We start from the raw sequence: 15,533 nt of genomic DNA on the forward strand, positions 1-15,533 counted from the left end.
GATAAAAAATGTTTTTTTTATTGCGTGTATTTGTCTTATGAATTTTCAGAACTTGATCCCCCCCTCCGACTTTAGAATATGATTTTTCATCTAAAACTTCCTTACAAACCTTGAATCTATTTGATTAAAATATATTTTTTATTAGACAAAATGGATACCACAAATGTGTTTTTATTTATTTCTTTTCCCATCAGTGATATTAGTGAATGTCCATAGAAAAAAAAAATTGTTTTTTTTTTAATATATATATTATTATACTAAACGTGAGTTAATCAACGTTTGTTTCCCTAAAGCATTTTTTCTGTATGTTCCAATACTTTAATAACACAAAATATATGAGTAAATATAGTTGATTTATGTTTGAAAACATTATTTTAAATTGAAAGCAATTTTTAGAAGGAAAGAATATATATATGTATCAAATCAGTATGAACCCAAAATGATACAGAAATGGAAACAAACTGAAACAAATATCCAAAACTGGCAAGAACGAGAATAAAATCCAAAATAAAAATAGTATTTTTGGTTCTTGTCTAGTATTCCTCCTATATCAAAAAATAAAAATAAAGAAAAATTTGTATAACATGTGTAACCATGATGAAACAAAAATACCATATTCCAAAAATCATGTAAATTGATCAAATAGTTTTATTTTTAAATAAGAAAATCAAATGTTATGAGTAACAAAAGGGCGACGGTCTTGTCTGCCATTTTGAAAATAATATAAAATAAACAAAAAAACGCAAAGGGAGATAACTCAATAAATCAAAAACTTGCGAGATTTATATATATATATATATATATATATATATATATATATATATATATATATATTCAAATTCCCATTAATCTCTTAAAAAATGATTTTCTTTATAAAATTAATTTTCAAATGATATTTTCGTTTCGTCATGAGTATGTATATCATACAGATTTTTTCTTGAATTTTGTATTTTTAATATAGGGGAAATTCTTGACAAGAACCAATACTTTTGTAATATTTAAAAGGATAGATCAGCCGTAAATGAGTTTTATTAATTTTTTTTTTTTTCCAGTCAGCGATATTAGTGAACAGACTGAACTAATCCAGACATTTGTACAGCGTTGTATGGAATGTATATTCCTATGTGATGAGTTATACTTGCAAGCAATCAAACAGACAACTGATCACCCGGGTAAGTCAAATACCTTATCTCCATAAACCACGTATCTGTATCTTTACTTTTTTTGCATGAGTTTGTTTTCTATGGACTCGAAAACGGCTGAAATTTCACATGAAGGTAATTTATGTGCCTGGCAGTGATCATAGATAGGTTTTGTATTGGAATGCCTCCAATAAGTATTGATAATTGAAATAATCCGATGAAAGAAAGAACAGGCGATTTTGATCAAAGTTAACACCTTACACAGCCTAACATCACAAGCGCATTTGAGAAGTTTTATTACCACACAAGCCGAAAGGCCCAACATATAAAATCAACATTAGATTCTTTGATATGATAGAGGCACGTTCAAAATGAATGTTTCTGTTTAGAACACAATTTAACCATGGTACTTGACTTTTTCATTTTAAACTTGAATTCAAGCCATTATCACCGCACAGGCAGTAAGGCCAGGCATATAAAATCAACAGTAGGTTCTTTGATATAACAGGGGTACGTTCAACAGGAATGTTTTTGTTTGGAGCACAATTGAACCATGATGACTTTCGCATTTTTAACTTTAATTCAAGCCATTACATATAAAAATAATTGTATAAAATCTACATTGCAATGTAGACTACCATGTATTATGAACTAAGTGACTGTAGGCAATCAATCGATTTTATTGAAAAATGGTTGATTTAACCGAGTTCAATGACAATAAAAATATGGGAGTGTGAAACATTTGTTGATCATCATTCAATCCTGGGTAACATCGGGTCTCCTTGCTAGTAAAGAATATTTATTCCTATTTGATAAATATTGTACTATTATTATACTAAATATGAGTTAGTCATCGTTTGGTTTCCATAAAACCTTTTTTCTATATACTTTGATACTGTTCGAGAAATTAGTTTTACTTGTCTTGGGACGGGTATTCTTCTAGTTTGTTTATATTCTTGTATTAAACAGAGTTGATGATTTTGTTGTTTTTTTGTAAAACCATCATTAAAATTTGACTGGATTTTCCAACTTACAGTCTTAACTCTTCTTTTATATCTACAGAACCGAATAGCAATGTTAACAAGAGAAACTGGCAAATCTTGTCCATACTGACAGGTGCTCTAGTGCCATCGAATATCATGGTACTAAAATACCTGCAGGTTCACTTGCGAAAGTGTGCGATGGACACAGCTACAGAAGAAGGCAAATTTGCACGGCTGTCTTATAAAGTAAGTAATTACAAAATATCAAAAATTCTGATTTCACATATTTTTTTAAAATGAATTGTTCCAAAGTCGAATATTCATTTTCTTAGTTCATTGGTGATATGTGACCCCACGTGACTCCCAAGTATACCAAATAAAATAAACACAGGAAAAACACAGGCACCAATGCTTCACATATATGTCAATTGGACTCTGGGGGGTGTGTTTCTACATGCTAATTCACATGCATGTCTGTCGAAGCTGGGTGTATCTATTGCTGTCAGTTCATCTCCAAGTGACCAATTACTCTCAGCCATATCCAAAATCCAACTGTCCATGGCAGAGTTCAAGCCTCAACTAACAAAGTGGTCGACTGACCCCCCTCCCCTATCAAGTGTCATTCTTATTGTTCGATCCTTAGTTCATTGTTCAGTCCTTTTTCTATCACCATTCATCACACCCTAATTTAAACCCTACCCTTATTTCTCTTTGTGTTAAGAAATATTTCCTATCCATTGTCTATTGATAAGTTCTTTTATTACTCGCTAAACCTACTTCCTTATCTTTTGTCATTTTTTGTTTTTTTCCTATCCTGCCCTCAGCACTCAACTACCTCAGTCGAACCCAGCATCACAAATAAAGTGCTTGTAAATATTATTTAAGAAATTATCATGAAGTATCATTTTCATAATCTGTTGATATTTCATCAAATTTGATGCAAAACAATTGGCAAGGATAACCAAGCAAAAGTTGGCTCAATCTTTTAACTCAACTTTGTCTCTCCTTTTAAGACAGCATCCTAAATGAGTCTCAAATCTAATAAGTCCTGCATTATCAGCCAAACTCCAACCCTTGTCATCACAGCAATGTTGCACCCTTGTTTCACAAGTACTTTAATGGAGTATGCTCTGATGAACTCATAGCACTTGTGCCCTTCTTCAACATACGTACTCTCAACTAACATGTCAAGCAGCAAAATCCCACCTCGTCACTGGAAAGCTTTCTACTCTAGTAGTTGTTCAGCCCCCCCCCCCCCCCGGACTGCTAGACTTTGGAATTCCATTCTGTACTAAAATGCAGAAATATAAATGCAACATGAACAGATACCTCGTTGCTCAATTCCCCACATAGTCCCTTGTAGACATGATCCCAATTAGTAGCCTCCCCGCATCCAAGTGGCAATACATCTTGTTTGAAGCGAAAAGGAGTAAAATATATATATATATATATATATATATATATGATAATATGCCAAGGCATTTCGTGTTTGTACATGACTGGGGCTGTCTTTAAGCAGCAAAGGATGTGAGGAGACCTGATTCTGGCATACAGCATCATCAACAGAAATGTAATGCTTAGTCACATTTTTTGTTGTCACCCACAGAAGATATACTATCGTCACTTTCATCTAAATAGAAGAAAGGCAGCATTCTCTGTCCATGTTTCTGCTTCCTGGAACAGTCTGCAAGAGGAGGCTGTGATAATGCCTACCATTTCAAGGTTTAGAATTACCTTGGACAAACATTCAGACTGTATGTGGATGCAATATCTTTTGCTTTTTTACATTGCTTTCTGCATTTTTGTTTTGCGAATGACTTTAATTCATTGATATGTTATCAGCTTTGACATGGTTTTATTTTAATGAAATCAACAATTTCCTAAAATCAAATGCCATGCATAAAAATAATTCATGGTGAATGTTCTAACATTACTCATTTTCAAATTTATTGTTATTTTTAAGTTTTTTTAATTTTATTATTATTATTATATTATTTTATATTTGTTATGATTATTATTTTTATTATTATTTTATAATTTTTGTTATTTTTATTACTATTTTTATTTTATTATTTTTATTTGATTATTTTTATTTTATTATTTTATATTTTTTGTTATTTTTATTACTATTTTATTTTATTATTTTTATTATCATTTTATAATTTTTGTTATTTTATTTTATTATTTTTATTTTATTATTATTTTATATTTTGTGCAATTAATTTTATTACTATTATTAATTTTTTATCATATTTATTATTATCTATAATTTTATTCTTATTTTTATCCCCCCCCCCCAACAAAGGAGGAATTGGATGTAGTAATTCATTTCCATTCGTCTGCTCGACCATTAGTTTGTTCACATTTTTCTCAATAACAATACCTTGGATTCTTTTAAATTTCGCACAAACATTAGTCGTGGTGAAAGTAAATTTTTGCCAGGATGAATTTTCCAGGTTAACTCTGGTTGCCTTTCTAGAGGGTATTATAGGAGTAAAATTGCTTCAAAACATTTGTTCGCACTTTTCTCAATAATCAAGCTTTGGATTTTTTTTTTTTTTAATTTTACACAAACATTAGTCATGGTGAAAGTAAATTTTTCACTCATAGAGGGGGACGCAGCATGCTCGGCTTGTTATTTTTATTTATTATTATTTATTTTTTTTTGTTATTATTGTTATTTTATGTTTATTATTTTATTATTATCATTGTTATTGTTATTTTATATTATTATTATTGGCTTAATCTATATAATAATACACTAAACTACTTTATGTTTGTACATACATTATCATCTTTCACACACATTTAAAAATTAAATCATCCTACCATCAAAAATAATGATTAATTTAATTTTGCTAAGATAAGCAATTCTGACTTATACTATTTTAAAATGAATTGTTCCCAAATCAAATTATGTCATCCATCGACTAAATTTTCAATAAATACATAAGAAAATTAACATTTGTTTTATTGATTTGGAGAATAATTTTTTAAATAATCATGAAAATAAAAAGGGATTTTATTTCTTTAAAGAATACTTATTTGACAATGGCAATTACTTTATCTTATTATAAATTTTCCTAATGTTCGTCTGTGTGTGTGTGTGTGTGTGTGTGCGTGACACGGTTTATCTCAGCCTACAGGCAATCCACGCAGGCAAGTAAGGTATCGAAATGAAGCTTATGACCCAGCAGATGTTTTGTGATATTTATATCCATGTTTGGTGTATGGAAATGCAAAAAAAATAACGATTTACTAAACAACGTTTATTCACTGGATATTTTTCCGGTATTCACCGGAAGTTATTATCTCCCTTAGTAAGTTCAATTTACTGTGTGTGTGTGTGACGCGGTTTATCTCAGCCTACCGGCAACCCACCCCAGCAAGTAAGGTACCGAAATGAAGCTTATGACCCAGCAGATGTTTTAGTGATATTTATATCCATGTTTGGTGTATGGAAATGCAAAATAAAAAAATAAAAAAAGCAACAAAATAACGATTTACTAAACAACGTTTTATTTACTGGGTATTTTTCCGGTACAAGAACCCAACTTTGCCCAGCTGGGCAAACTTGGGTTCTTGTGGAATAAAATTATCAGATAAAATCAAAATTTTGTAATCTTCTTTTATATCTTATCTTATTAATTCCATAGTTTATTTTTGATGAATGACAAGAATCAACATTACACATCCTTTGCTGATTATATAAACAAAAACAAATAAAGTAAATAAGTAAAAAAAAAAATAAATATAAAATTTAATGACTTTGTTTTCTATTTCAGAGTTTAATGAGAACACTTGAAAAGAAGACAAGAAAACTGCCGCCATCTTGTAAAGAAATCTATTGCATTGCCCAAAAGTAACTATCATTTTTATGAAGATTTTTATTATTTCGTTGAAATTATTTATTAATCTTTACAAATTTCATCTCGATAAAGCAGAAGTCTTGTTGACACGTTAGAATAGCTATCATAAAGATAGTGAAGTAATAAATGCAACAACACCAGAACAATTGAAGGTAAATTTGGTGCTGGACTACTGTGTCCTCTAATCCAGAGTTTCCCAAACTTCACGACAGTGTGGGTCCCCTGAGCAGGGTAAAGGTTTCTAACGGAGCACTAACAAGATAATTTTTAAAATAAATATGAGAAACATTCATTTCAAATTTTAACTTCTACTCGTTCATTAGTTGTTCCTGTTCGTATTTTACTATATTTTCGTGTTTACAACCATTTTTTAAATTTTTTTTTTTATTTTTGATGAATCCAAAATTGTTCCATTTATTTTATTTTTTACATGGAAGTTACCACTTATCAAGGCCCAAAGGCCACTCGGGGATAAAGGTTATTGTGTGTACAGTAATCAATGGGACAATATCGTAGTAATCCTTAGTAATGGAGATCTGATAAAGTGTCTTACTTAAGGTGGCGGTTTATCAGAAATTTGTTTATGTTGGACTTGAAGATATCCAAGTTGTAGTCAGGTGGGAAACAGGCAAACAGAAGAGATTTCCACAGGTGTGCACTTCTAAGAAAGAAGCTTTGTTCATGGAATCTACGTTTTGATTTAGGCACGGATAAAGAGTGGGGAAAATTACTGACAGTGGTTTCAGCCATTTAATTATTTAGACGGGTACTTTTTCATGAAACTCTTTGCACCTGTACTTTATGTATCAACTCTGTTTCCAGTAAAAAAGATCAATAATTAAGTGTCTGCAGTCATTTAATTTTTCCATATAAAGCATTTGGCTCTCTTTAAGAAAGGGATTGTAGAGCCCCTCACCCTCACTCAGGAAACCCAGCTCTAATCCGTAAATTTTTACCTACTTTTCCCTACATGGTAATTGAAGCACAGTTGTTTTATTATTTGCCAAATAAATTGAATTGAATATTCGTTTTCTTTAAAGAAATATTAAACTGATGATGACAAATATGCTTATGGAAGACTAGTTGCCAAACTTTCACAAAAAAACACTCGACTACAACCATTATATATGATTTCCCCTGTTCTCTATCTGTGTCTGAATCTAAACGCAGATTCCATGAACAAAGCTTTTTTCCCCAGAACTGCTAGCCTGTAGAACACTATTCCGCTGGCCTGCTTCCTAGTTGAATACAAGATGGTAGCCTTCAAATCCAATATAAACAAATTCTTGCTGAGCCATCCCCATAAATAATTAAATTCTACCTAATTTACACAATTAACGATTACTACACTACCCCCTTACGTTCATTAACTCTTATCCTCTAGTGGCCTTCGGGCCTTGATAAGTGGTGACTCCCAAGTAAAAAAAAGTCAGTTTTTCTTAATATTTTTTATGCTGATAGACATTTTATTATTTCGAAAAGAATATTATTATTAATACTAACTAAACTACCCGTGACCCATTGGGTCAGTATGTTATATTAGCTATGGAATTAATGTATGAGCATGACACTTGTGACGTAAAGAAAATAGTTTTTTGTGACATAACAGAAACATTTCTATGAAAGTATATCAAAATGAAAAAGGAATATAGATAGATTTCTACGAGTTGTTCTGTTTATAATTGTTTATTTTTTAAAAAAAAACTTATAAGTGGTTTGCTATACTTATAGGCAAATGTGCACTGAACAGATACCATAATACTTAAAGTTAAATTCAAATTTTGATATATTTTTTAATTTAAATGCAAAAAAAAAACAGTTGGGATGCTGAAAACGTACACAGTAAAACAATACGTTTTATTGTCACATTGATTATTTATTTGTAACGCAATTTAAAAAACATTTTCGGGGTTATTTATGTTGGGAGTGTAAGAGAAAATGTATGAATGTTTTTAAGAAAGGTGTATTAAAAAATGGAGAATAAATTTTAAAAAAAGGAAGGCGGTGGGTAAATCGCCATTGTAAAATGCTCTTATGGTTGTCAATGGGTTAAAGTAGATTTATTTGTAGGAAAGTTGTGTTAAAATAGCTTACATGTAATACGGAAATGAATGATGTAAAAAAAAAAGCAGAAAGTATTAACAATTGTTTATTTGGATAATTTAAATGCAAAAACAATTGGGATGCTGAAAACGTACACAGTAAAACAATATGTTTTATTGTTGCATTGATTATTTAGTATAATATATATCATATACATGAAACAGGTCGATGATTATACGTTTTATTTGCGTTTGCTTCCCATATCTTGAAGTTTTTTATTCAATAAATTTAAGATATTCGCTTTTCTAAGGACGTCCATTTGGTCAAACGAAACTGGTCCAGCGATTTGTGTTTATTTGTTTACGCTGTTATGGGTTTATGTTTATGTACGCATGCACAACCGGAAGTCGTAAACCGGATGTTGGGTTACAACACCCGTTACAAGGTCATTTGAGTTTTATAATTATATAGATTAATACAGATTGATAAAGAAAAAATGTGGAATTTCTACGTCATTCTGTTAGTTGTTATTATTACGGACAAAAAAATGGATATTTCGACGTGTATAAGCTAATTGATAGATGCTAGTATTCTGTGTATTTTGTTTGATTCTTAATTTCAACTTTGTAATGTTGACTATTTTCTTGTTCCTCCCGCAGAAAACCTATAGCAGAACGGATTTACTTCTTAAATGGAGAACAAAGAATTGTAGAGTTTGATTCTGCCGCCACTTGTGGTGAAGTAAGTTTCATATTTTCCATCCAAAATTATTTTGCATATCCGTTATCTCAAATTGTTTAAGACATATACTTAATTGCAGTAGATTCAAATATCATCGGTTTACGATGTGCCTTCTATAAGTTTCCAGACTTTTTTGTACAGATATTTAAAATTTTCATAGTCTCTTAAAAATTCAGTATGTTATTGCTATACATCTTATGAGATGACTGACCAATTTTTATGATTTCAGGTTCAAATGAACAGCTACAGCAGGAACTGGAATACACCTTACTAAAGCATAATTCGCACAGCTGGTGAATTTCAAAAATGGAATCTGTACATGAGGACACTTTAGAAGAACGATATGCAATAAAATTGTTCAAAACTTGAAACAAAAATGCCACGGAAACATATGGAATGCTTCAAACTGCTTTTGGACCATCTTGCATGAATCAGGCATCAGTTTTTGAGTGGCATAAAAGATTAAAGGAAGGCAGGAAGTCTGTAAGCGATGATGAGAGGTGCGGGACGGGTAAAGAAGTCAGAACACCAAAGTTGATTGGCCAAATAAAGAATTTCATGGATAAGGACTGTCATGTGTCTATAGAGACAATAGGTGCAGAGTTTGATGTCAGTGTGGGAACTGTACATGCAGTTATTCATGAGAAACTGAAGATACAGAAATTTTGCGTAAAGTTTGTCCCGATGGTGCTCAGAAAAGATCAGACTATTTTACCAAGATGGAGATCAGAATAGTTCCTCATCCTCCCTATAGTCCAGACCTTGCTCCTTACGACTTTTGGTTATTCTCTAAGCTCTAGGAAAACTGTAGAGACTGTCGTTATGAGACAACTAAGGAGATGGAAGAGGCTGTGACGAGAGTCATTAACACGCTCACATAAGAGGACTTCCATGGAACCTTTCAGAAGTTATTGGAATGTTACAATAAGTGCATTACAGCTGGAGGAGATTACTTCGAATGGGACTAGAGTTTCATGCGTGTAATATCAATAAAAGTGCCCATATGAAAAAAGTCTGGAAACTTATTGAAGGCACCTCGTAACGTCAGTTTTATTTGCTGGCATGTGTTGAACAGCTTTTAGAAAATGATTTCCAAGAAAACGACTTAGTGAAGCTGATGCCCTTAGAGGCGAAGTGGGTAAGAGGAGACCATGTAACCATACAAGCTTGAATTCCTGAGTCATCAATCATCTTTCCCATCTATATAAATAAGACAGTAGATTATGTATGTATGTGTGTCTGTATGAAAATATTTAAACTACTCGTCACATAAAACTGAAATTAACAGAAAATAGTAATCATACACAAGGATGTAACGAGTAAAAATCTTTGTTTGGATGAATAACGCATACAGAACTATGTTGGCATGTTGAAATACAAACTATTCATTTCAACTTGCCAACATATTTCATAGCTTGAAATGGTTTAATTTGAAATCTTTCTTATCTGGCTCAAACGGTAGAGAACACAGAGTGCTAAATGTTTTGGTTTCAATTCTAGCTGATGGCACCAAAGAATTTTTTTTTTTAATTTTTGAATTCAGTAATATATATTAGGCACACTGATAATAAATATGAAATCTGCATAAATTAAAATATATTTAAGCCGCGCCCTACCCGGCTCCACTAGTACTCAATAAAAAATGTAGAAAAAAAAAATGATATTAGTATTTTTTATAAATCAATAATCCGCTCTCATTTTTTTTTTTTTTTTCATGAAATTTACAGTTGAAAGAATCAATTACAAATTCAGGGTAAAAATGATTCAGCAGAAAAATATTGAATATTATGGGATGACATTCATTAACAAATTTTGTTTTTTTTTAATAATGAAAAAAAATATATTTGTTCCAAAAGAATATTGGAAAGAAAAAATGAAAAATGTTTGAGATGAAGAAAAGCTCAAAAAAAAAAAAAAAAAGATTAAAAATGTTTTGATTTCATTATCATTTTTTTTCTTTACTAATTTCTATTTATTTTTTCCAGATAATAAAAACTGTGAAAGCTAAAATTGGTATGCGATCCGATGCAGAATGCTTTGCTCTCTATGAGTACATAGGAACTACAGGTGAGTTTGTCAAGAACGACGAAATATTGTATCCTTCTGCTTGTTAAGTATTTTCATGGTAGATGCTCCGACGAACTACAAGCTCTTGTACCTCCTTCAACGTAAATACACCCAACAAACCCAACAGCAGCAAAATCTCACCCCTATACAGTAGAGATCCTCAGATGCCAACCCTTGTCTCATCGCCACAATGTTGCCTATTTTACGAGTATTTTAATGGAATGTGCTCTGATGAACTTATCACACTTGTGCCCCTTCGACATACATAACCCTGACAAACCCGCTTAGCAACAAAATCACACGCCTTCACTGTAGAGGTCCCTAAATGCCGGAAGGCCTTCTACTCTAATAGTTTCTTCCCTCAAACAGCTAAACTTTGGAATTCCCTTCCTGTTACCTGCTTCCTTAACTATATTGACGTACATAAGTTTAAATGTAATGTAAACTAACATCTTGCTCATCTCCTTTAAACATGGTCTCAAATAGCAGCCGCTTACATCTAAATGGCGATACGTGTCATTTGGGGGTGAACATGAGTAAAAAAATAAAAATAGAAATAAAAAAATGTCTTTATTTACTTTTTGTTATTTCTATGATAAATATTTTATCCTTCACTCTATAATAAAGGCCAATGTGTATTTATTTGTTTATAAATAACTATAAATCTGTTTATAAATAACTATAAATCTGGTCTGTCACACAAAAATTAGTAAAACACCTACCTTTTTCTAAACCCCAGACGAATCCATTTCAAGTGATGAAGGGAAGTAAGAAAGCAAGTTCAACAATCCTACGATCTAAAATGATTCACTTTGAATGAAAAATTAAAGGTGATTTCTTTTAGGTCATCAGAAATGACAATTTATATATGAAAAATTAAATTACTGACATAATTCTATCATCATATCACATGAATCTGAAGATTCTATTGTTGGCATTGGTTTCCCCGATATTTTTCTAATCAGAATTCTATGGAGAAATTATGGGAGGACCACGTAAAGGTTGCTAACATCCCAAGTAAAAGTTATTTTTGTGGAATGAACGGGATTCGAACTTGGGATACCTAGGTTGTCAGTCTGTGTTGTTAACCACTGAACCATTGTATGAATATTACTGCAAACACTGGAGAAGCATAAGCTTTTTTCATCATTTTTGATGGATGATATGTACTAGTTTTATTATATTTTACTAGCTGGACGCCCGGCATTGCCCAGTCATACAATACGCTTATATTTTAATTTATGCAGAATGCGTACGCATTATTATAGAATCAATCCTCTATTGATTATTATATATTACGAGGAATATAAATAAATAGATAATAATGATAATATCATTCATTGACTTCCGTATGTGTTTGTTTACAACATCACGTCAATTGATATTTGGGATTGATGATGAATGCTCACTTCTGATTAATATTTCGTTTTAAAATATCCAAATGAAGAAATGATTTGCAGCAATTTTAAATGGTACCTCTTTTGTTGTAGATTGAACTCATTAATAAGAAAAAAATCAAATCAAATAGTGAGACCCGGGCTTGAACATGGGATCATTCGATCTGTAGTCGAATGCTCTACAACTGAGCTATATCTCCAGATGTCAATAATTCTTTTTCTTAAGAAGAAATCATTGCTAAAATTTTATTATCTCCCTTGCCAGTGTGAAAAAAATTATTCTTTTTTATCTATAAGAAAAAAACTATTTTTAGGAACGGATATTTTGTGATTTTCGATACTTATCCGATAAATTTCTGCATAAAACATATCTAAGAAATATAAATTAACTTTGTGTAAAATTTGAAAAAGATAGGCTCAGACGTTTCGGAACCAATGAGGAAGGAACTCTCTCTCACACACACACACACATACACACACACACAAACAAAGTGACTTTTACAGAATAGTAGAGATTCATGACTTAAAAATTGGGAATTATAAAAAAAGATAAAAGGAACATTCTTCTTTGCAAGTCTTTTTTTTTTTTTTTTTTCCTTTTTTTTTTATACGGTGGTCACCACTTATCAAGGCCAGGAAGCCACTCAGGGATAAGGGCTATTGCAAGTACATTACATTAGTGCGGAGATTTGATGAAGTGTTTACTTAAGGGGGCGGTTCATTAGGAATTTGTTAACGTTGGACTTGAAGACATCCAAGTTGTAGTCAGGTGGGAAGCAGGCATACGGAACAGAGTTCCACAGGCGTGCAATTCTAAGAAAGAAGCTTTGTTCATGGAATCCACATTTTGATTTACGCACAATCATGACGTCATATGATAGTTCCCTTTTTTTTAACAAATTATTGTTGTAATCTGCAAGATATTTCAAGATGCAGACAAAGAAGTGCTACATTAAATGGTTCACTTCTCCACAATCGCAGATGGTTGGATTGATTTTAAATCCTATTTGGCCATAGCAACTTTTTATCACCCCATTCCTATTTTCAGGTCACTTTTGGATCCAGGGTAATTCTGATTCAGGGATCTTTTTTTAAATTCATTCATATTCAGCATATCACGTTGACACACTAGTTCTCGCCAGATCACCAAACGTTGAGCCTGGCCAGTACCAGATCGGTGACCATTTGGGAAGGCTAGGCGCTGTATGTACCTTCTGGGAAGGTTGGGCATGGGGCAAGCACCCTCACCCTGTAAAAAAAAAAAAAAAAAAAAAAAAAACTCCTCACTACAAAACATCTACAAAAGTTGTAGATGGCCTATGCCCCACCCCAGGGGCTCATGGGCTATGGATGGATGGAACCATATTCAGCACAAATAAACTTCGTTCTGTGTTTGATTTGTTCAACAAGTTTAAGTCGTAAATGTCTAACTGTTTTCGATTTACTGTCATCAGGGCATACTTACAGGAGGTAGTGCCTCAGAAGGAGGGATTCCCAAAGTCAGGTGGAGGATGTAGGAGGATACAGTATAACGTTGTCCAGAAACCAACACACGTTGTGTCTAGTTTCAGTCACAAAGGAGACCAAGACAAAAAATAGGAAATAACTCCAACTCGCTTGTTATTTTGTACAACAACATTTATTTTCTCATTTTCTTTTTATTATTGTGACGTCCCTCACGTAATCGTGTTCTCGAGTGTTATCCACGTTTCTGCTGCAATCGCTCTCTTTTTCCTTTTTATAGTCTTCTCTTCTTCACTGGATGTAATTTGCATTCGTTTACATACGTACATCTGTGTTATGTTATTGAATAATACCAACTTTTTTTTTTATTATAGAAGTTAAAAAAAGCCGGATAACAATGTGGTTTTCTTCTCCCCCCCCCTTTTTTCTTTTTCTCCTTAGAATAAATTATTTATCTTAAAGAATAAACAATTTTTGACTTAAAAAGTCTTCATCAGGTTTTGACATTGTTTTGTAAATCATCTTTCTCGTTACAGACATAAAATCTCTCATAGAAAGTAGCCCATCGAGATGTTGGTCAAAGTTCCAACAGTTTTCTTATTAAATCTTTTCGTGCTTATTCAGATTGGCACTTACAGCGAAAAACCCCCAAAAAAGTGAAGAAAAACTTTTCCATTGTATCTACTTGTCATAGATTGAAGAAACTATATTCCACAAATCACAAAAATTGATCAAGTATGTTTTTTTATTTACAAAAAACAAATTTGATGTTTTTTACCCATAAGTAACAGATGAGGCCATGTTTCTCTAGAGAACATATTAAGGGGAGTTAATCAATGATTATTTTAATAGTCTCCACGTGTATTAGAGTTGTCTGCCCTTGTCTACCAATTCGTTGATTTCATTCTTTTTTCACCCTCGTCGAAACAGTAAAATTTAATTTTCTTGAATAAAAAGACTAAAAGTACATGATCAAATTACGTGAATTTTTTTATTTTTATTTTTTCATCTCCATCCTATGACTGGTACGTACATCATACAGACATTTATGTATTTTTCTTTAATTTTAAATGCTGCCATAAGTGCCAATCTTAACAAACATCAACTTTTTTTTTTTTTTCCTTAAATGTTACTAATCAGAATTTAATGTGATCAATCACAAATCATTTCGTGACATGTGACAAACCAAAATGATTATTTTCATGCAGTTGTGTCTTTTGACTATCAGTCTAAGTTATCACAAAACATTGTCATATCATAAACTTTTTTTCTCTCTTATCAATATTTTCAGAACGCAATATGTCTTCGGATGAACGCCTTTCAGATACTGTCAGCAAATGGGAACGTCTGATGAAGACTGGCTCCAGCAGAGACCCTAGACTTATGTTTAAGGTAATAATAAACTTGTAGATGGTTATATATATTTCTATGTAGAGGACGCACTCGTGAAAAACTAATTAACATTATGATCCATAAACATATATATATATATATATATATATATATATATATATATATATATATATGTATACTTTCTATTTGTTCTTTTACATAAGCAGTAATATGAAAAGGTTTCTTATTACTAGTTTCATTCTTCATAAAAATTCAAATATCTCCAATTCTTTATAAAATTTTAAGCAAAGGGATTAAAAATAAATTAAATATTCTCCAGATTTCAATTTCTTTGAGGTATTTTAAAGGATCTTTATAGGTGCATAATATGGGCACAAACTCCTATTTGAAAATTCAAATATTTCAGGTTTACATTAAATTTGATTCATAGTCATTAGACATGAATTAAGCAAGATTCCCTGAATTGTAATTTTT

General features: G+C 31.7%; 1 protein-coding gene across 2 annotated transcripts in view; it reads left to right on the forward strand.

Moving 5' to 3' along the window:
- LOC145260324 (myosin-VIIa-like) overlaps nucleotides 1-15,533 on the forward strand; it is a 965,294-nt gene that overhangs the window by 925,722 nt on the left and 24,039 nt on the right. For both annotated transcript variants that reach the window (XM_080118214.1, XM_080118215.1), the window contains 6 exons: nucleotides 1,053-1,172; nucleotides 2,205-2,371; nucleotides 5,911-5,987; nucleotides 8,697-8,778; nucleotides 10,764-10,845; nucleotides 14,998-15,098. In XM_080118214.1, the coding sequence (XP_079974340.1) occupies nucleotides 1,053-1,172; nucleotides 2,205-2,371; nucleotides 5,911-5,987; nucleotides 8,697-8,778; nucleotides 10,764-10,845; nucleotides 14,998-15,098 (629 nt within the window). The remainder of the gene's footprint in view (nucleotides 1-1,052; nucleotides 1,173-2,204; nucleotides 2,372-5,910; nucleotides 5,988-8,696; nucleotides 8,779-10,763; nucleotides 10,846-14,997; nucleotides 15,099-15,533) is intronic.

The sequence above is a fragment of the Euprymna scolopes genome, chromosome 36 (assembly GCF_053919585.1).
Source record: "Euprymna scolopes isolate OS-2025 chromosome 36, ASM5391958v1, whole genome shotgun sequence".
In the NCBI taxonomy this organism is placed as follows: domain Eukaryota; kingdom Metazoa; phylum Mollusca; class Cephalopoda; order Sepiida; family Sepiolidae; genus Euprymna; species Euprymna scolopes.